General features: G+C 34.9%; 1 protein-coding gene across 4 annotated transcripts in view; it reads left to right on the forward strand.

Annotated features, from left to right (window-relative positions):
- The window catches only part of RB1CC1 (RB1 inducible coiled-coil 1), a 60,029-nt gene extending 38,861 nt beyond the window's left edge, over positions 1-21,168 (forward strand). For 3 of the 4 annotated variants that reach the window (XM_061448489.1, XM_061448491.1, XM_061448492.1), the window contains 10 exons: positions 3,017-4,932; positions 8,365-8,524; positions 10,774-10,882; positions 11,004-11,244; positions 12,812-12,863; positions 14,184-14,231; positions 15,618-15,676; positions 16,736-16,872; positions 19,766-19,836; positions 20,177-21,168. In XM_061448489.1, coding sequence (XP_061304473.1) covers positions 3,017-4,932; positions 8,365-8,524; positions 10,774-10,882; positions 11,004-11,244; positions 12,812-12,863; positions 14,184-14,231; positions 15,618-15,676; positions 16,736-16,872; positions 19,766-19,836; positions 20,177-20,254 — 2,871 coding nt within the window. In that variant the 3' untranslated portion in view covers positions 20,255-21,168. The remainder of the gene's footprint in view (positions 1-3,016; positions 4,933-8,364; positions 8,525-10,773; positions 10,883-11,003; positions 11,245-12,811; positions 12,864-14,183; positions 14,232-15,617; positions 15,677-16,735; positions 16,873-19,765; positions 19,837-20,176) is intronic. The other variant, XM_061448490.1, reaches the window with a different exon arrangement.
- The last annotated feature ends 408 nt before the right edge of the window (positions 21,169-21,576 follow it).

The raw sequence follows: 21,576 nt of genomic DNA on the forward strand, positions 1-21,576 counted from the left end.
GCACTATCTTTCCTTTGCATGTGGCTTTCTGCAGGGCCTTCCAATATTCAAAGTCTTTGAAGTGCTTTATAGTATGTGCTTACTGACATCTGTGATGCTAGTTTTTATTACTGTTAAAGCCCTGGCTTACCAGTGTTTAGTGTTTGTCACTTAAAACGTATGCTTTGAATCCAGGCATGCATCAGCATATACAATATCCTTCAGTATTTATTTTTCTAAGTTTTCTTAGGTAAACAGCGTGAAATTAAACTCAAAGGAAATGCGTAAACCTGGACTAATACAATCGTTAACAAAAGGAGCGTTTAGTACCTTTAATAGAAGGAGCATTTCCCTTTGTTTTATGGCCTGCATTCATTTTCAATAAATAAAGACAATGCTTTGTATCGAATGAATGTAAGTTTTTTACAGTGGGTTTTCGTTACTGAGTTTCAAAATATTTGTATTATAATATTTTACTTTCATATAGGTGCAAAGTGGAATGCTAATGGAAGTGAGGTGTAAATGCATCTCTGCGAAGTAGATGAGTGTCAGAGCTGGAAATAATCTTCCTAAATCTCAGTTCAGAATTCAGTTATTCACACTAATCTCCATTAAGAGAACATTTACATGGTACGGAGAAGAGTAGGGTCCCTTTTTGGGTAGCAGCCATTTGTAAAAGATTGAGAAAACAGAAATCAGCTCTATATACATCATCAATCTGATATCTGTCACTTTTGGATTGTTTGGAGTTCTCTTGCTGACCATTTATTTCCCAGCTCCACTAACTGTCACTAAGCAAGTAGCTGAGTTTAGCTGATAGCATGAGTTTAGCTGATAGCATAAATTTCTTCAGTAAAAACTAGTACACTAAAGAACACCCGACATGCAAATGTATGGAGTCAGTGTGGATGGTTTGGAAAAGGGGCATGAGCAGGATATTGAGGATTATCAGCTGGAGGCAGTTTTGGCTTCTCGAGAAGAGCACCATTCTGAAGGATCTCCAGCACTTTGAGACTGAATGTCTTATGGGAATCTTTTGCTGCCAACTTTCATGAGTTGTTAGGACAGTTTCTTTTCAAGATGGTTACATTACTCAGATGAATAAAATCAAGTCCCTCAAGGATGAAAGATGGAAAAGCAAGGTAATGGTTGGGCTATGGGGCTATGGCATTACAGACAGTCCATCTGATATCTCTTAGGACACTGATCTGTTTAAAAAAAAAAAATATCAATGTAACATCTCCTTCAGTTTGTGATCCTGATCATGTTGCTCACATCTTTTCATCCTACATGTCACAGATACTCTCATTGTGTGTTTTAACTATGTGTAAATCACTGTAATTTTCTTAAGAAGAATTGCATCCATCCTTTTACAAAACTGTTCAGATTGTACATTGCTTTTTGGCTTGAACTGGGATGTGTTCTGTGCTTGCTGAAGATTTAGGTTTATATTTTTGTTCTAGGAATTTGTTCAATCTAATGTTGGCATTAGGACTTCTGTCTTCCCACTGTATTTAATAGTTGACAGTATAAGACACTACAGGTTGACCATTTGTTCCTAGTTCTGGTAGATGTGAAGACAGTAAAGGAAGAGGACTTTAATACATACTTCACTTAGTTTGTCAAACAAAGCTTGCAAGCAGTAAATTTATCATGTTAAAGTATTAAATAACAAAGGTAAGAAAATCTATCACTGAAGTGTACTGTTTTAGATGCGTCATACTGTAAATTAAATTGAGTTTCTTACATAGAAAAAGTCTGAAAATCACAGAACACCTTGTCTGTAAGGCCTTGCTGAGATAGATCAATTATTTTCTTAAAACATCAAAATGGTGCTTTACTGAACTTCAGGTGCATAGAAATAAGTGCACATGACTAAGCCTGCAGTTACAGCTATTACACCTATGATAAATCAAACTTCAGCTGCATTCACTTAAAATATATTTTCCGTGGCAGAATGAAAAAGTATGTCGTCTTTGAAATAGCAAAGATTGGTTTTCAAACACTGTGCATGAATTTACACTTTACAGCAGAGTATGCACTGGAACTTGAGATCTTGATATAGTAATGAACAAGAACAGATGATAATGAGATTTAAACATGTTATCTAAGCATGATTAGTGTAAAATTGATTTAAAGGTAAAATTTTATCCTGTTAAGGATCAAAGCCACTGAAATTGATGAGAATTAATTTGGAACATCTCCGTGAAGGTGGACAAGCTTAACTTAGTCTTTGTATTGGTTTACAAGCTGCTGTTACTCAATAATGATTGTGAGTTCCTATTCTAACTATTAGCTTTTTAGGTGAATATTTCAAAGGATCTGTTGCTACAGAATCAGGCCTAGTTGTATTCAAAGTCTAGAAGCAAAATGTCAAAAACTGGGAGAAATAGGAGTGGCATGGAGGAGGCAAAAAAATCCACTCAGGCTGTGGTGTCTTGCATTTTGAAAAGTCAGAATGCTTTTAATTAGAATGCACCCTTTGTATTATTCTGTAATACTTACACACTCTCACAAGTAGGAGAATTCTCATGCATGGTTTCGATACATTCATAACAACAGTTTTGTTTTAGTAAGGCTTCTTGTAATCCTTCTTAGTTTTAGTATATTAATAGTGACTGGATTCCACTTAGTAGCAACGTTAACAACAATAAAATAAAATAACAATTATTAGGAAAACTGCAATCAATAGGCTGTTAGGAAACAAAGCCTATTTCTGAGTGGCTACTTCACAGTTGGGTTACTTTTCAAGCCCTTTCAAATACAATTATATGTGACTTGTGTGGAACTTTTGGACAGTAAACATTTAATAATTATGTATTTTTAAATGGCGATTTTTTTTTTTAAATGTACTGGAAAATCTCTCAATTTCTGTCATTTTTACTTAATTTTTAGTTGCACTTATTTTGTACTGTCAAGGTGAAGAAAGCTGACTTTCTAAATTCTTGTTTTGCCTGGTAATTTTTAATAATTTGAAATACTAACAGCTTTGCCTATCATTCTGTTTACTGTTTGTTTTATATTTTATAACTTGTAGGCCTCCAATAGCCAAGCATCGCCACAATCTGCTACCACACCAAGGATGGAAACTACAACAGGAACTCCAGTTGCTACCTCTTCAAGAACTCCTCCATCGCTCAGTCTTCAGGGTCCCCTGTGTCCTCCTGTGTGTCCCCCAGCTCCGTTAGAAGAGTTGTCTCCAGACAGCATTGATGCTCATACATTTGATTTTGAAACTATTGCCCATCCAAATTTGGAGCAAGCTCTTAAGCAAGGATCATTAGACTTGGATTCATTAGCAGAAAGTCCAGAATCTGACTTTATGTCAGCAGTTAATGAATTCGTAATAGAAGAAAATCCAATATCTCCTAATGTAATAAGTGATCCACAAAGTCCAGAAATGATGGTGGAATCTCTTTATTCTTCAGTTATCAATGCAATAGACAGTAGACGTATGCAAGATACAAATTCTAGTGTAAAGGACGTTTCAACAGAAAATACATCTCTCAGTGTTTGCATGGAGAAGTGTAGGGTTATTGCCCAAGATTCAAAGGTAAATTTAAGAGGTATAAAAGAAGATCTTTGCCACTTTAGAACACTTGTACAAAGAGAACAGTGTGACTTTTCTAATTCTTTAAAATGCACTTCATTAGAAATAGTAAATACTATTGAGAAGGTAAAACTCTCACTTGAAAAAACACTAAAAGATAAACATCAAAAAGAATTACAGTCTTTGAAAAGTGAATATGAAACTAGAATTAATAAATTATTGGAGGATGGTGAAGAAAATGAAAAGAAGATTAAAAAGTTAAAAGGGGACTTACTAGGCCTTGAGGAAGTTATTCAGAATAAGAATGATGAATTTGCAATGGTGAAAAATGAGAAAGAAGCTGTAGTTTGCCTTCAGAATGAGAAAGACCAGAAATTACTAGAATTGGAATGCCAGATGGAGACACAAAATTGTGAAATTAAGGAACTGAGACAGTCACGTGAGATAGTACTTGAAGACTTGAAAAAACTTCATGTTGAAAACAATGAAAAACTACAACTCCTGAGGGCAGAACTTGAGAGCTTAGAGCAAAGCCATTTAAAAGAACTGGAAAGCAACCTACAAGCCAGGCATTTACAGGAATTTGAGAAAGTGCTAGCTGAGCACAAGGACTGTTTAGATAAATTAAAAAAAGAGAACCAGCATAGACTTGAACAAATGCAGGAATCTCATGCAGTAGTTGTGCAAGAGAAACAAAAGCAAGTCGAAGATTTACAACTCAAGGTTTCAGATCTGTCCGATTTGAGGTGCAAATTAGAAGTTGAACTTGCTCTGAAAGAGGCAGAAACTGATGAGATGAAGCTTCTGTTGGAAGAAAGCAGAAACCAGCAGCAAGAGAAATTAAAATCTCAGATTGAGAAGGAAACTGAAAGTTTAAAAAAGGAGATAGATAAATTAAACCACAGAATACAAATTAGTAGTGATGAATATCAAGCGGGCTTGTTGGAGCTGAGGACTCTGATGACAATTGAGAAAGATCAGTGCATTTCTGAGCTAGTCGACAGATATGAAGAAGAATCCAATTTGCTTAGAACTGAACTAAATAAAGTAACACTTCTTCATCAAAAAACTTCTGAGGCAGAAAAAAGACTCTCAGAGCAAATAACAGAACTACAAAGTAAGTTAGAGTTGGAAGTGAATGCCCTAGAAAAGGAAAAAACAGAAAAATTGTCTCTCTGTGAACAGCAGGAAAAATATGAAGCTATTATCCATAAGCTTAAGGAAGAGAAAGACCTGCTAGTATCTAACCAAGAACAAGACAGGCAGTTGCTCATTCAGAAGCTCAATTGTGAAAAAGAGGATGCAGTACAAACTGCTTGTAAAGAGTTTGAATTACAGAGGGAAGCTGCTGAAAAAGGGCTTTTGGAAAAAATACAGCAACTTGAGATTCAAGTAAATCGGAGGTACTGTAAGAATTAAGTTACTGTATTTTCCTAGTATTTTAAAGTAATTAACATGGTATATTCATGATGCACTGCAATAAGTAAAATTTCTGTGTATTTGTGGTTATTGGGTTGGTTTCTATATTTCAAGTTACTTTTATTGGTAGTGATATTCCTGTGTCTGTAGTTAATCTGAAAGGTTGTAAAATATATTATACAATATTATTTACAGACATCAATGAAGTGATAGTATTTGTGATGTTACAGTGAAGGAGTGTTCCCACAGCAGCATGTTGCTTGAAATTCCGATTTTGATGGTCTGAGCCTCTCCCCTTTCCCATCTTTTGCTCTGGCATTAGCACTGTATAGGCGTGTATAAGGCTTTTAGCGTGATAACTTCTTTTTATTGGCTAACTGTATGCTCTTGTTGGAGGAAAACGGCGGCATGAAAAAGTGTGAGGGAATACGTATTTGATGACTGAGAAATGTCCCATGGCCTCCTGGACTTCCGTTGACTTTAGCTGCAACGGTTATGTATTTCAGGGTCCTCAGTTTGAGCTTTATAATGAAATACAGTTGGGCAGCATCATTTTAAAGAGCATTCTAACGTTGTTTCTCATTGTTAATTTCTACAGTGATATTCCATTATAAAAAAAAAAAAAGATCCCTTGCCATAAATGGCTAGAATTACTTTCTTATTCTTTCATGGTGTTCTGGAATGGAAATAGAATTTTTCTATGTGACTAATGCTTAGAAACAATATTCTATCCTTCTAGTGGGAAGGAACAAAGTGGATAGATCTTGTTTCAAAATAGAGCAGGTGTTTTCTAGGTGTGTGAAATAGAAAAAGACCAAAAAAATAGAGGGAATGGGCATAAAAGCCAGAAAAGTACCACAGAACATACAGACTTAAGTTAGTATTTAACTTTTGCAAGAAGAGTCCAACATGTATGCACAGTTCACTTACATAGTGCAATTGAAATCTGAATATCTGCTTCACTTGAAATATCAACTTCAGTCGCATTACCTCAGAATTTTGATATGTGACCGTATCCATCAATATACGATGTTGTGTCATGTCTGGTTTGTATGTCAGTGGAAGAACTTATCTTGATAATACTATGTTTTCTGAATGAAGATTGGGATATAATGAAATTAAAAACTGCCCTTTAACGAAATATGGTGAAATGAAGCAAATAAAGGTATACTCTTATGTTCTTTTCCTTTTATACATATTAATGCACTGTAGAAGTTTAAAAAGCTTTAATCAACAGGAAAAAGATGTATTTGTCGTCAGACTTCCTAAAAATTCACTACCTATGCCTAAATTTGAACAACTTTTGAGCCCAACTGTCTATATTCTTATACAAACGGGATATGTGTTTCAAAGAAATATTATCTGCCTCAGTGTAAAGAAATGTTGCTAGTCTAATTAACTTCCAGTGTGACCTTAGAATACGTGTTGCCTCCTAAGGCTCCTCTTTATGCTTTTAGTCTGCTGTTAGCTTTTTTTCTCTAGGAATAAAGACATGTTGTGTGTTATATCCAGAAGGCATACATGCTAAGTGAATCTGTCTTAATATTTCAAAATCACTGTCTAGTTGTTTGGGTTTTGGGTTCCTAAAACTCCAGGTGAGTTGCCTTGTTATCCTCACTCAGTCACTGTTCAGCAGTAACTTGTAATGGTAGAAATCAACTTTTAGTTGGCATGTGCTATATGCTTGTCAGTTAAATGTCCTTTCCTGCGAGAGCAATATTATATTAGCTGTCTGGAAGGCACAGACAGGAGCGTGTATTGTTAAATTTGACCTGAGTGCTGGTATTAGGAATCTAGGCTTTGAGCTTACATGAAAACTAACAAAAATATTTAGAAATGGTGAAGAAATGTTTGTGATCCATGCATTACCAGTGTATTAAACCTAATGTATTTTGGTTACAATGTGCCTGAAATTCAAGTCATCATGATCAGGAAAGATAATAAAACTACAAGGCATTTGTAACTCTCCTGTTTAATCTTTCTACTGTATGTAGAAAGGTGCATCAAAGCACACCATTTCTCTAATGACTTTCATTGTTAAGCAGTTTGCTGGTGAGTTAAAAGACATATAACATTGTAAAGAATGTTAAACATAGAATAGGAAGCCTGACTGCTTTGAAAACTGAATTACAGCTTTGGCATTTTCCAGCCTTGGTATTGTCCAGGCACTTCTATCAGACTGCCATCAGTAGTGAAGCTTCCCTGTGGAGCATGTACTCTCTCCCACAGCTAGCCCTATTTTAGAAATAAGTTGCTATTTAATCCAGTACAAAAATGCTTTCTCAGTAGCACAGAAAAGATCTGCTTGGGTGTCTCATGACTTGTTTTGTTCTTTTGCTTATTTTACTTCTCATTTCTGGAATGACAAAGGTTGCTTAGCCTGTGTATATACTTCAGTTGCCTTTCAGAGCTTTTTATTTACAACTTTGCATGGGCTTTTTGAGTGCTTAGCTACTGCATAATAGTTTGTATCTTCAGTATATGCCCGTATGGGTTGTGTTAGTGGTACTGTTGCTAAACACATCCTTTGTCATATTAGAGTAGTGCAGTGTTTACTGCACAAAGGAACCCCAATCTCTGAAGAAATGTGCTTTTGGAATCTCAAAAACAATCAAAAAAGTTAGGCATTGTCACTGTTGCCATAGTCGTTAATACCTTTGCAGATTAAAGATGTAAACACAGTACCTGATATATATATATCTATAACATCCTTTGCAGAGTAACAGCGGTTCGGCTGACATTTGCAAACAGGCTGTAGACCAGGCAGCCTGTTCAGGAGGCAGATTGTACCTGCTTTGGTTTAGTGCAGCTAACAACTTTGGGTTTATGCTAAGGTATTAACTTGGCATTTGGATAACCTGGGATAAGATGAGTGATTTTTGTTGATTGTAAAGTAAGGAGCGGGCATACTGCTTCTGTATACTCCCCAGATCGTGATGTTTTCCTTTCTTTATAATTGTCCTCCAGATTCTGCAACCCAGAGTTTTGAGTTTCACGTCTGGATTCATTAGGATCAGAGTTATTGCTGAATTGCTTCAATTATGGGATAGTTCTGAAGGCTTTGCAGTTTGGCATACTAAGAATTTACAAGGAGTTCATTGTTATTGTTCCTCTCTTAACTGCTTTCCACACCGTTGTGTTAAAACAGTGCACACAAGAACCTGCTGCCTCAACAAAGCTTCAAAATTGGAACCAGTGTAGTACACTAACAACCAAAACTCACAAGAGTAAGAACTTGGTGAGGTGTTCATGATTCAAAAGTAGAATTGAAGATTGGTAGTGACTTAGTAAAGAATACAGTATTTATTAAATATCTCAGAAAAAAGTCTCAAACTTCTGATATTTGTTTGCTTATTTCATGTATTCTGGGACTCTGTATATGCTGCAAATTTAAAGCCTACTCATTTTCTTTTAAGTCCTCCAACTGAATCATCTGCTGAATCAAGCTTGGTTGCTGAACTTAAAGAGAAGCTTCAGGAAGAAAAAATGAAGTTCCTAGAGCAACTTGAAGAACAAGAGAAAAGAAAGAATGAAGAAATGCAGAATATCAGAACATCACTCACTGCAGAACAGCAGGTAAAGCTGATTCTTTTTCATTACTTTTGCTCCCATGACAATTGCATGTTCTGCTGTTTTGAAGTAATGGTGTTAGGGTCTTTTTTTTGGTGGTTTTGCTATATAACTCATAAACATTCTAAATTTGTCCTGTTATCTGCAGCCAGTATACCATGTGCTAATAGAATCCAACACTTAAGCATTAGAAAAAAGATTAAAAAAAAACACCCACAAAACAAAACAACAAAAAAATGCAAAAAAAACACAAAAAACAAACAACCAAACAAACAAAAACGCAACCGAACAAAACCAAGAAACACCACCACACAAAAAACCACAAACAAACCAGCCAAAACAAATGCCACCTTAAATGTCTGTGAACTGGACAATCTAGATTAAGTTTTTGTTACTTTGTGACTTCTTTTGCTTAAGTTGTTAAACTAGTGCTGTAAATTTTTATCCGTTAAGCTCTTGAATTCCAGAAAGATAACATAGTTAAGTATATCATAAGTTAGCAACACCAAATTTGTGGACAACACAAAATTAATTATTTGAAATACTCATTGATTGGGAATGCTACATAAGGGCTGTATAACTTTATGAGCCTGGGAGGTGGTGTTTGAGGTTCAAAGCAAATGTTATATTTTACTTAATAAACTTAGAAACGCTTTGTACACCATGTTGCACTGTATTAATAATTGTATCCACATTTTTCTTTGAAACATCTTGAATCTAGTATTTTGTAGGTGAATCTTCAGTTCTTAAAGTAAATCTGTTTGTAACAGCTATTATCTACAGCTTTGTTGTATTTAAGCACTAAGAAGGATTTTCTGATTTAAGCACCTCTACTTAACTTTAGCTATGGTAGGATCAAATAAGGACAAAGAAACAGTGTAGCAATCAGCCAGCTTAGTGAATGAATGCTATAAATCACTTGTGGCAGAGAACAGAAAATTGCAGACAGTTATAAGGAAAGGAATGCTTTTTAGTTTTTTTTTTTTTTACTGCAGACGTTAACACTGAAGTGAGAAGTACATAGCAAATTTAATAGCAATATTTCATAGGTTACATTGGTAATCATAGACTTTTTTCAGCAGAATATGCCTTAATATGCCGTTTTCATCACTGATAACATTCTTTATTTGTGCAGCAGTGTGGAAGGGATGATTCTAAGGCATTAACAGCAAATCACAGGGAAAGTGAAAGGGAAAATAAAAAAAAAAGTGATTTTTGTTAAGGAAAAGAAACCAGATCCTTAAAACTGTAAAAACGGTGTTTCGGTCAGTGCTGAAAGCTTGCTGGACTGGCTCTGCTGATCACTGAATAATCTGGGTATTTAACATCACTTTTGATACCATTGTGGTGTTGTTTATGCTTGTGGTGTGTGGTAGTTTTGTTATGCAGACATATACCAAAGGCTGCTGTACACTATGTAAGTTCTGTAGCCTGCCAAATTGCTTTCATTTTAAGACTGAGAGTTGATAGGTGTCAGTCAAGACAATCTTAAAATTTACAGAAAAAAAAGTGGAAATTTAATTTAAAATACGCTTTTAGTATATGGTTGTTGGTAGCTCTTGTCTATCTCTTCAGCACAACCTTAAGAGTAGAAGGGATGAAGGAATGATGGTTAGTCGAAGGATTGAAGAAGCAGAAAGGTATTTCAAAATGATACCAAAAGATACGCTAGCCTTTTTTGTGTTCACTTATTCAGGCTATTAGCCAGGATTCCTGTATGGTTTCTGCATTAATTAATTGCTTGCCGAGGAATTAATGTGCGATTTGAAATTTATTTTAAATTCAGATTCTAGTATGTTATTCTAGTTTAGTTATATTTCTTATTACATGTAACATACCTTGATGCAGTGTGTCTTTGTCTTAATCTTTTAAATCCTGAAAGTAACTGGTTTTAATATAAAATGTGCAACTGTCGTATTTTAATGGGAATATAAAGTGTTACGTTTAAAAAAAAAAAAACAGACAACTTTACAAATTATTTTTTAATGACAGTTTCTTTATAGTTAGGGCTTGGGGGAACCAGGTGGATAAAAATGATTTTAAAAAAACGGTACAGATACACCTCAAAACAAAATGTACAGCCATGTTATCTCTTTACCAGAGTAATATGTAAACAGTCTTAATTCCTTGTTTACTTACAATTTATGAAACTGAAATGGGTGATATCTTTTGTACTTGCTTGTTCCAGTGATGTGTTTTGCGTTAGGTTTGTACAGGGCATTTCGTGTTTCAGTAATGCTTCTTTCTGTTTTCAGACCAACTTTAACACTGTACTGGCAAGAGAGAAAATGAAAAAAGAAAGCATAATTAATGATCTTAGTGATAAATTAAAAGTGCTTACACAACAGCAAGAAAAAGATAAGGGTAAGCAAAGTTCTGAAGAAGTATTCATCTTTTTCTAGTAGGACAATTCCATTCACTACAGCTTGGTTGTGATCCTTAGTACTGCTGTTATTAAAAGAATTTCTATTAAATTGTGTCATAGATTTGATTGAAACACTTTCTGAAGATCGAGCTCGCTTACTTGAAGAGAAGAAAAAGCTTGAAGAAGAAGTTAATAAGCTGAGAAGTAGTAGTTTTTCTCCATCAACCTACTCAGTGGCAACTTCAGAAGCTTGTGGAGCCTGCGCAGCTGATATTTCCACCGACACAGACAGATTGGTTTCTGACATTGCATCTGAAGGGAGAATGGACTCCACAATGGAAACCAGTATGATGGCTGTGCAGTAAGTATGTGGTGTTGTGGTAGAAATACATGGTGCATGGTCTTGTTCGTTAAAGGTGTGTTGTGAAGTACAAGTGAGCATGCATAATACTCCTCTGCCTTTGTTCTTGCTAAAAATATTCTTTTAAATGTGCACATGCAATTGTGGTGTCAGAGTCATCTGAGACATGGTTTTGATGACTTAGAAGTATGCATCTTAAGGGTGAAACTTGGCCCCACTTGTATGAGATGAAAAAAGAGACCTAAGTGTATGAAATATAAGTCAAATAGGAGAAAAACAATTACAGTAGTGAATGAGCTGGTTATCTGCATGTTATTGGCATATCTTTAGGACAGTGGCTGGCTCTCACTTAGAAACAAGCTTTATGATTGCTTGGGTACATGTCTGCTGTAAGATAGTATAATGACATTTTTTGATGGAGGGGAAGGGTTGATAGTATGCTTGGTAGAAATTAGGCTGAATCCTCAGGATTTCAAACAAGCAATGAGACCCAGGCTGATTAAGTGGCCTTGATAGATTTATGCTTTTTATTATTGGAGAGCAGGACAGGTATTCAGCATCTCTTTGTATAACTTCTGAATCATCAGCAGTCCAACTGTGATATACTGCTGACTTACTGGAAGGCAGTGATGGCACTGGGGAAAAAAACTGGCAATGATCTAAACCCTTACTTGAGCAAAATTGTTTGCTAAGGCAAGCAATTTATGTACTTCAAACTAGATGGTTTACTTAAGACTGGATCATTTGTGTCTAAATCTGGTTGAAAATGTGGATTTACAACAAATTCAAATAGCTATATTGATACATATATTTAACTATCACCATTTTGTATGGAGGTTTAATTAGGCGGGGGTTAATTTGCAGGTAGGTGTCTGAAGCTGTGCTTGAAACACTGAGGTTATTGTAGAGATCAGAGGAAACTTAGTTTTTTTTCAGTCCTCGGCTTTACTGTGTTCTCTGTTTTGGGTACTCTAACATAGCAGTGCACTTTGCTATTGGCATATCACACTTTGCCTAGGGAGGTAAGAGTCTACATGTAAAGCTAGCAGACTGATCTGGTCATAGTACATGTCTGTGAAGTCTTCTGAGTTTAAGTAATTCTGACTGGTACACAAAGCTGTTCTGTTGATTGTTGTCAGGAGTCCAGCCTACTGCAGGTGTATTGTCTGGTATTTTTTTTTTAATACCAGCTTCCATGAAAATGTACATCAAGTTCAGAGCTTTGTTTCTTAATTTAAGTGTACCTAAATGTATTGTGTAAAGATTTTTGAATACTAAGGAGCAATGCTCCAAAAAAAGTTATGATGATGCATGCAGAAATCCTTTTTTTTTTTTATTTTCTTGACATTTACATTACATACATTGAAACATTGTAGAACATTGATTTACATCCCGATGTTTTGAAAATAATGCAAAACATGCAGAAAAATCTCCCTAAACATGCTAGAAATGTTGGTACTGATTCTTAAGGTATGATAAATGAAGATGGGAGAAGTGGGAAAGATAATTTTTTTATCATTAAAACAAACCAGTTTCTAACCTGTACATTTTATTCTTTCTCTTTTAGTGAAAATGTCCATATGTCTGAAGAAAAACAGAGGATAATGTTATTAGAAAGAGTGAGTAGATTGTGAAGTTAAGCACTGCAATTAAGTATTTATGTATGTGTGAAGTTGTGTTGTGGTTGGTTTTACTCTGCAATATAGTATCTGCAAGTCTTGTAAATGTAATTTTAGAAGCTACTTTTTCATTGTACTTGTGTCAGATCAGTATAATTCACTGAAGTAATTAGAAACAAATATTAATACATTACACCTACACTTGTCCTAGCTTAAAGTTTGTTTATTCTGTTTAAGTAGGCTTCAGCAGGAATGAGTCAGGTGTAATCTTTCTTCTTAGGAATGACAGGTCAGTGATCTAGGGAATTTCTGTGGCAAAAAAAGTTTTGATTACTTTTTCAAATTAAAGCGTCCAGAGCACCTGGGTGGGAATTAGGATTGATTTACCTGTTTTTCTTGGAAATTGGTAAATTCTCCTCGTAGGCTTAGATCATTTTAATTGTACCTGGGGTACATTATAATCTTGACCATATTGTTCAATATATGTAAAAACTGAAATAGCAGTTCTTATGGATGTGCTGAAAATTGCAATTTTTCTCAAGTAAGTGTTATGCTTCTATAGGGTAGAACTACAAGTTTCTACCTTTCCACCCCTGCTTTTCCCAAATGCGTGCCTAAATTTTCACTTCTGTTACAACTTCCATTTTGGGAATAGCTTTCAATGTACACTTGAGTATTTGAACCTTTTTGAAATAAAACTATTATTCTTTGTAAAAGGTGAGATTAATTCTAAGTAGCTGCACTGGAATCTTTCAGATTCTAGTATCTTAACTATACATTTGTATCTAACTCCATTCCATTTTCTTGCCCATTCAAAGCTGACTTAAAAAAAGAAGTGTCCATAGCTTTTAGCTTTCTAGGATCACTATGACTAAAACGTGATCAGTTGGAGAACATGAACGTTTTCTGTTAATGGTTTGTAGCACTGCATGATGCAAGTGGCTAGATGTTTTAGAGTAGGAGCTCTTACATGCTTGATTCTGTCATCTGTTTACAAAGGATTTGTCACAGGTAGAGCTGTAAAATAATAATGTATTGCATTTCTTTTGCTGTTTAATCAGTGAAATGTTTTCCTAACTTAAGGATAGTATGAAGCTAAGCATAACAGCAGTGGGGTTTGTAGCACTGTGGTAATTGCTAGACTTCAAATTTCTTTAACATGTCTTTTTTCAAGAGATGTTTTGAAACTGTTTGAAAATTGAGAGCTGTAGTAAATATGTATATTGTATAAGTAGCCTGGGTCTTGTCATATCAGAACATTTTTTTAAATGTTTATATGGTGTAAGGTGTATTACTTAATCAGACAAAATTTTCTTTCAGACTTTGCAGTTGAAGGAAGAGGAAAATAAGAGATTAAATCAACGATTGGTAAGTATTTGTGCAATGCATGTTTTTTCAAGTTTCATGAAGAGAATAAAAGCTTACAAATGTGAAGTTTCTTAAAATCTAAAAAAGTGGGCTTATTAGCTTAAAAATGTTTGAAGTGTTAAGGCAAGTGGCAAATGGGTAAACTGATAACCTTTTAGAGGTACCTTAATTTGCCAATCTTTTCATGGAAAAGTCTCTTCACAGGACTGGAGAGAAAGAGAGTTCTTCCCAAAGAACACAGACCATCCAGGTTTGGGATAGGGAGAGTTAATTTCAGTGGACACATCAAGAAAAAGAGCTGTCAGTAAGGCTTCCAGCTCACATTAAGACAGGCTAATAACTCTTTCTGGGGAAGTGGTGCGTGGCTGGTGGGGTGCTGGCAGTAGGAAATCTTCTCTAGGTAACTATATTTGAGTTACAGCTGAAAAAATTATGTGCTAAACTTCAAGAATGGGTAATCCAAGCTTGAACAGCATATGTAAGCAGTCCATTAAATAGGAAACTATAGAACTACAAGACCTTTCTCTAGGCAGAGTTTCTGCAGGGCAGTTATGAATTCTCTTCTGTAAGGATATTACCAAAGGTAATTAAATAGATGCATTTACATCGGATCATCTTCCCTATTTACTTGCCTGTTAAGTAGGCTATGTATCATCCCTTTGTAGATACAAAGTATCATTATCCATTTTAATTTCTTAACACAGTTACTGCATGTACAGTTACATTCATTTTTAGATCTAGTTCATCCTATCAAAGTTGGCTTATATGCCATTTAAAGGCAAATATCATGCATATAGGAGATGATAATAATGTCCAAAAACTTACATAATTGAGCTTTTGCTTGGTCTTAGTAAGTTTGACTCCACTTTTTTCCCAGGAAGCACTGTTCTGTCTGTTACAGTAAACTTGGGTTATGTGGCAGTCATTAGCAAAACTGAGAGACTGTACTGAATTCAGTTGCAATAAACATGCTTAACCTCCAGTGTTTTACCATCAGCCTTTTTTAGAATGCCAGTGGCCTTTGTGTTACAGTGCACAGCTATATCATAGGCCTTATACAAAGAACAAATCAGAACAAATCTTCATTGGCACTGATTTGGAAAGCACTTCTCAGTTTTAAATAATGAGGGAGAAGTTGGCCTAATCAAAGGTGGCCATTTAATGAAAAAAAAATCACAAAAATGGCAACAAAAAATCAACACCAAAACTGCAAATAAACAGCCAAACCTGGTACAGAACAGGATGATAGAAAGGTATGCTATTTTCTTGAGTGAATATAAGATCTGCAAGAATAGACACTGCTTAATATCAGTAATAAATTATTTATCTTAACCATATTGTTACCTGCCATGTACATTTAATCATAGCTTTTATCTTTTTTTATAGATGTCCCAGAGTATGTCATCAGTATCCTCAAGACATTCTGAAAAAATAGCAATTAGAGAGTAAGTACATGTTAATTTTCATATAAACTGATAGATAAGCCTTCAGTAATAAATACGTAGCTAAGAATGTCACAATTCTGATGGTCTTGCTCTGTGGTGAAAAGATACATAGGCCATCTCTATACTTTAGCCATCAGTTATTGGACCACCCCAGTTGGACATAAATTTTATTCTATGTATCGGTGGTTTTCATAAGTTCTGTGCCTTTCTTTACATGTTTCATAAATATAATGCCTCATGGGATTTCTAGAATCCTTAGAGTTGTCTCTTAAATGACTTTCTGTTTATCTGTACATTCTTGAAATTGTGCTAAGTAGCTCACCTTGGATATGTTGTGCTCCATTATATTGCAAAAGAAGTTTCATCTTCTTGAAGTCTTCAGAATTTTTGGCTTAATGTTTTCTGAGTTACAGCAAGTTGCATTTTCTATTGTAACAAGGTCAGTACGTGCAGAATCACTTTTCCTGTGAGCGTTTGAATGTCCTGGCAACTCTCTTGGTAGACTTTGAGTAAAACGTCAGGAGAGAATTACTCATCTGTCCAATAGACATGTCCTTATCTGTACAGTCTGTCATCATAATAAGTCCAGGCAGAAAAGCTTGGAAATACTGTGTATTTAATCCGAAAGTGAGCTTCAAAGTAGATGAGCTAAATTTCTCTCTAAGTTTACCTATTTATGTCTATGTATTTGCAGTTTCCTTGTATGGAGAAGAGCTTTCCACTCTCTTTGCCACTTCCTTCCCCATCTCGTGGTCTAATGCTTAATTTGTGGCTGGTTTAGACTCCATTTCATTAATGGGTGAATAAACACATTTACATTGTGAAACAGATGTTGGAGACAGAAAGAGTTAGCTGAATTTTGTTGCTGAGACTTGGCATGAGAGCTTGCTGGCTTCTTGAGTTTTCCTGGTGTTAGGAAGAAACGTTTGTGCTGCTGTTCAACTATGTCTCAGTCTGTACAATACTTGGGGAAGAAAATGTAGTATAATTAATGTAGTTTTAAACGTCTATGCTTTTTTTTAGTTAAGTTCCTTGATTTTTTTATTTTTTCCCCTCCAGTTTCCAGGTTGGCGATTTGGTTCTCATTATCTTGGATGAAAGGCATGACAACTATGTATTATTTACTGTTAGTCCAACCTTGTATTTCCTGCACTCAGAATCTCTGGCTGCACTGGATCTCAAACCAGGTGAGTGTGGTAAGTGTCAAATTGATTCCAATTATTATCTGCTCCTACAAATAATATTCTCAACTTTCTAACACTCAGTAAATGATTTTAAAAATATATGTGATAAATGAGAAGCATGTAATACAAATAGCTGTCAGCTACCTTTGTAGCTTTTCTGTTTGTTCTGATGACAAGCATTTTTCAACAGAACACCCTAAATAAAAAAAATCTAAATATCTTGGAAAAATGGCAAATAACATCTGCATCTTCAAAATAAGTTTCAACAAGAAAAAAAAAAGAAAACAATCTCAATTTTGTACATATACACAAGTATGCTAACATGTCTGTAGGGGAAACAATCCTATCGCAATACAGTTGTGTAGGTCCTAGGCCTATTTTTATGTGGTTTTGTGTTTTCAGTGTCTTTTTTGATGGGAAAAGGAAATACGCAACTTAAAGTAACATTTTTGTCAAAATTGCTCTCTTCTTAGTAATTGAGTTTATGATGTTATTTGAAGATTGTGGATAAAATTTGTTCTCTCATCTTCTGTAAAGCAACTGGAATTGATGAACCCAAATATACATCTGAAATAACAAAACGTAGACCACACTGTATGAGGATTTGCAAGTAGTATTTTTGCTGATAAAGTTTTTCCACCTGATCTAAATGGTGTTTAGTAAGGCTCATAAGTTTTCAGAGAACAGTTTCTGTATGTGTTGCTTATGTTCAGATTGGTGGCACATTTGCTTTTTTCCTCCCTTAATCTTCAGGGATTTTGTTGTCTGGTTTTGGCAGCTATGTAAACTTAGTTTAGTGCAAAGATTATTATTTTTCTTTGTTTTGAAAGGTTAATATTAACTATGTGCTACAGGAAGTATATTCATGTAAATGTCTTTAAACTATCATCTGTAGTATTTTTTTTGCAAACCCACCAGACAGAAATGTCAGGAACATGCATCAAAAGGAAATTTTGTATTAATTCTAAATTACTTTAAAAGTTTCTATATGTTATTGCATGTCAGAAGCTGTCAACTTATATTCAATGAGCAGACTCATTGCAGATGTTAGTTATGATGAAAGGTGATAGCTCTTAAATACTTGTGTAGTCTCCAGAAGACCGCCAAGCTCTAACTGAATTCTGAGACTGCTGAAGGATCAGTGCTATGCATGTTCTGTGAGGCATATGGGAAGAACTCCTATATTTCTTACAGATGTAATACATTCTGAACTATGGCATTAGTAGTATGTATTTAACTGTGAAATATGATTAATTTTATTACTGTTAGCTTACACATATAAGGTAAAAGCCATGTCAGTTGTGTACTACTGTAAGTATACTGACCTGTCTGTTTTCAAATGGACTTAGCTTGCCCCGTTCCTTACCACTTACTAGCCAGAGCTGGTCTCAAATTTGAGAAAACTGCACATAAAACAAACACAAAGACTTGCCATTTGCTTTAGGAACACATTTGTCTCTAGCTCATTACTTCATGAAACCATGTCTTGTTTCTTGTCCTGCATCAGGGAAGTGGGGAAAAGGAAGCTCAGAACACTGGTATTAATTGTGATAGATGAAAATTGGCGTGGGCCTAGGTACTGCACATTATTGTTTCAAGGGCTGCCAAAATGCTGCATCTAAATCTTACCTTTTGTACCATTATGTACATATCAAGTTAATAATTCTGTATAGATCCACCTACAGTATTAAGTATCAGGGATTTGGCTATTGTAGGTTATCTCTGCCTAGATTAAGAGCATTTAGTATGCAACACCACCACTGAAATTGGTTGAGGACTACATGGTTACTATATTGCCCCTTATCTTCAGGGTGGGGATGTATTCGTATGCAAATATAAGGGGAAAAAAAAAACTACATCGTTCTCACTATCTTTGTTAGATCAGTGAAGTCTGTCAGCCAAGCAAATTAAGAAAAACTTAAGGGATTTTTGCAATTTAAGTATATAATTGTAGAGCATTCATGCCAGATATGAATACTTTGCACTGATATGTAGGAGTGTGGAGCAGAACAGCGTCTGCTCCATTGTCAATAGCCAGATTAATATTGAGGAGTAAGATTAAAATTTCAGACTCTGGTCCTTGAGTGACTCATGTTCTCGTCACTAGATACAGTATCTCATAAATAGTCATGCTTAGAAATGCATTGATTTTAGCATTATTCAGAGCATGTGTGAGCTGTTCCTTCCGTTAATTTTGATGTTTTTTTCATGCCATGATTAGTGATAGTTAGAAAACAGCAAAGCGAGTAAAATGGATATAATTTCTTGGACTAGAAGGCGCATAGGCATTTCTTTACTGATACAGAAATGGATACAAGTGGGAAGTTTATATATGCCACTGTTGCTCTTTTGACCAGTCAGTTTATTACTGAGGTTTTTCACTTTCCTGCTTTCTGAACAGTATCAGGTACTCTCAGAAGACTGCAACCAAATCTAGCAGACTTGTAGGGCTTTGAAATGTTACTTACGGGTAACTGATTTCCATCACTAATACAGAAAACTAATCAAAAGTTTCAGTAAGGGGTAATAATAATAGCTAAGTACAGAAGACTTCCTGTCCTTTGAAGTACTTCAAGAAACTCTCACCTTAAATCAGACCAAAAGGTCAAGCTTGGTTGATGAGAATAATTTTGAATCATTACATGAATTCCAGTTTTGATTTGGCTTTGTCTCATCTAATGCTAACTTTAATAAAAAACTTAAATCCCAAACACTTTGAAAGTGCCAATGACCTGTCTTGACATCTGAACTTACTTGTATTTTGTTCATTTATTAAAAACAAGCTTTTTAAAATAATTTCTTTCAATAAAATCATTGTAGCAAGTAATCTTTGAGTATATTGAATCTAAATAGCCTGTTAATCTGTAGTTGATTGTCTTAAATAATAAGTATATTGTCTCTTTAGCTTCAGGTACATCTAGGAGGCCTTGGGTACTAGGAAAAGTGATGGAAAAGGAATATTGCCAGGCAAAAAAGGTAAGGAAATAGTAATGGAAAAAAATGTCTGATAAAATTAACAGAGACTAAATTTTGACATTTATAACAATTCTGAAAAGTACTCTCTGCATAATAAGTGACATGCAAATTGTCCTACTTTTTGCCATTCCTGCTAGTTTTAGCCACTGAATAGCAAGAGAAGGGGAACTAGAAAAATAAGTAAGTGAAGCAGTGACTTGAGTAGCTGTGTCCATACTGCTCAAAACCTTGCCAGACTCCAAAGGGTCTTGTAAATGCTGAGGGGTGAGAATTTTCTGCTTAAGAATACAAAAATCAGAGGACTGATCCCATAGTTCTAACATTTTTTTTTTTTTTGTAGGCACAAAACAGATTTAAAGTTCCTTTGGGTACTAAATTCTACAGAGTGAAGGCAGTACCATGGAACAAGAAAGTATAACACAACAATTTTAGTTCATTCTGTCTCCATTCTTTTTTGACTTGTCCTTCAGTGCTCATTCATCGCTTCAAATACCAGGCCATCTTTTTATACTGAGGTCATGTGACAAGATACGTCATCGATGTACTGCTTTTACTTTTTAACAGGTCACATTTTAGAAACAAGAACTTCATCAGAAACTCTGGCCCTAACTGTTCCAGTTTTTTTACCCAGATAACTTTAGGAGTGTGGACCAAATGAGTTCATTTTCTCAAAGGGTAACCACATGATACATGGTTTGTTTAGCCATGTTAATTGCCTGTTAAATATACATTAGCTTGTATTTAGATGTTAAATGTTAGTTCCCATTATTACCAGCATACGTCCTTTTGTGAAATCATTATCGAAGTACTTGCACTCTTTAACAGATTCTTTATATGTGTAAAATTCATCAACTATTTAAAGACGAGTGTTCATTGCATGCAGATAATCATAATTTTTCTTCAACATGAGTTTGCCTCAGTAGATGAATAAAAATAACTACTGCGACTTGTTTCATTACATGAAAATGCTCTTTAATGTTAAAAAGAAAAAAAGCAACAAAAAAAAACCTTGTAATTTGATAGACTGATTTTGAGAATCAGTCACAGTTAGGTCTGCAATCTTCAGAAGCACTTTCGATGGATTGATCACACAGATTCTGAAGGGAAGACACCTGTGCTGATTGTTCAAAGTGAAGCACTTGTTCTTCCCAGCAAAACAGAAATCTTGTATTAATCTATTTAGAAAAATCATATTGATGAAATTGTATTTCATGGTTGAGTTTCAGGAAAAAGCTCATTGTACATTAACCATACAAGAGTCATTTAAGTAACAAATTATTGTAATTGTAAAAGACATGTAGAATTTTAAAACAATAAAGATTTGAAACTGTATGTGTTTGAAGTATGTGTGTGCTTTTTAAATACTAGCTGTAATATTTATTTCATGTTACTCTGTTGCAGCTTCTGTCTGATTCCTCTAGCAGTTTCATTACATAGAAATACCTAAATTTTCTGCAAGAGGCACTAATATTCCACAACATTCAGGAATTACAAAAATTACCTTGTAACAATAAAGACTTCAGGTAGACATACTAACAGCATATTAACATATCAACATATTAACTTTTTTTCAAAATAGTTTTACTGGCTATAATTTATTTTTTAATAACAGTATGAAGGAATGTACTATACATACGTGGCCAGTGGAAAGTGAAATTCTAGATTTAACTATGAGCTTATGTCTGGAACTTAATTCACAGAATTATTAAACTGTGATTTATCTTCAGAAGGTGTGGAGTA

Source organism: Pezoporus flaviventris, unplaced genomic scaffold, assembly GCF_033815535.1.
Source record: "Pezoporus flaviventris isolate CSIRO_AGI_PZ_B2104156 unplaced genomic scaffold, CSIRO_AGI_Pfla_v1 ptg000007l, whole genome shotgun sequence".
Taxonomy (NCBI): Eukaryota; Metazoa; Chordata; class Aves; order Psittaciformes; family Psittacidae; genus Pezoporus; species Pezoporus flaviventris.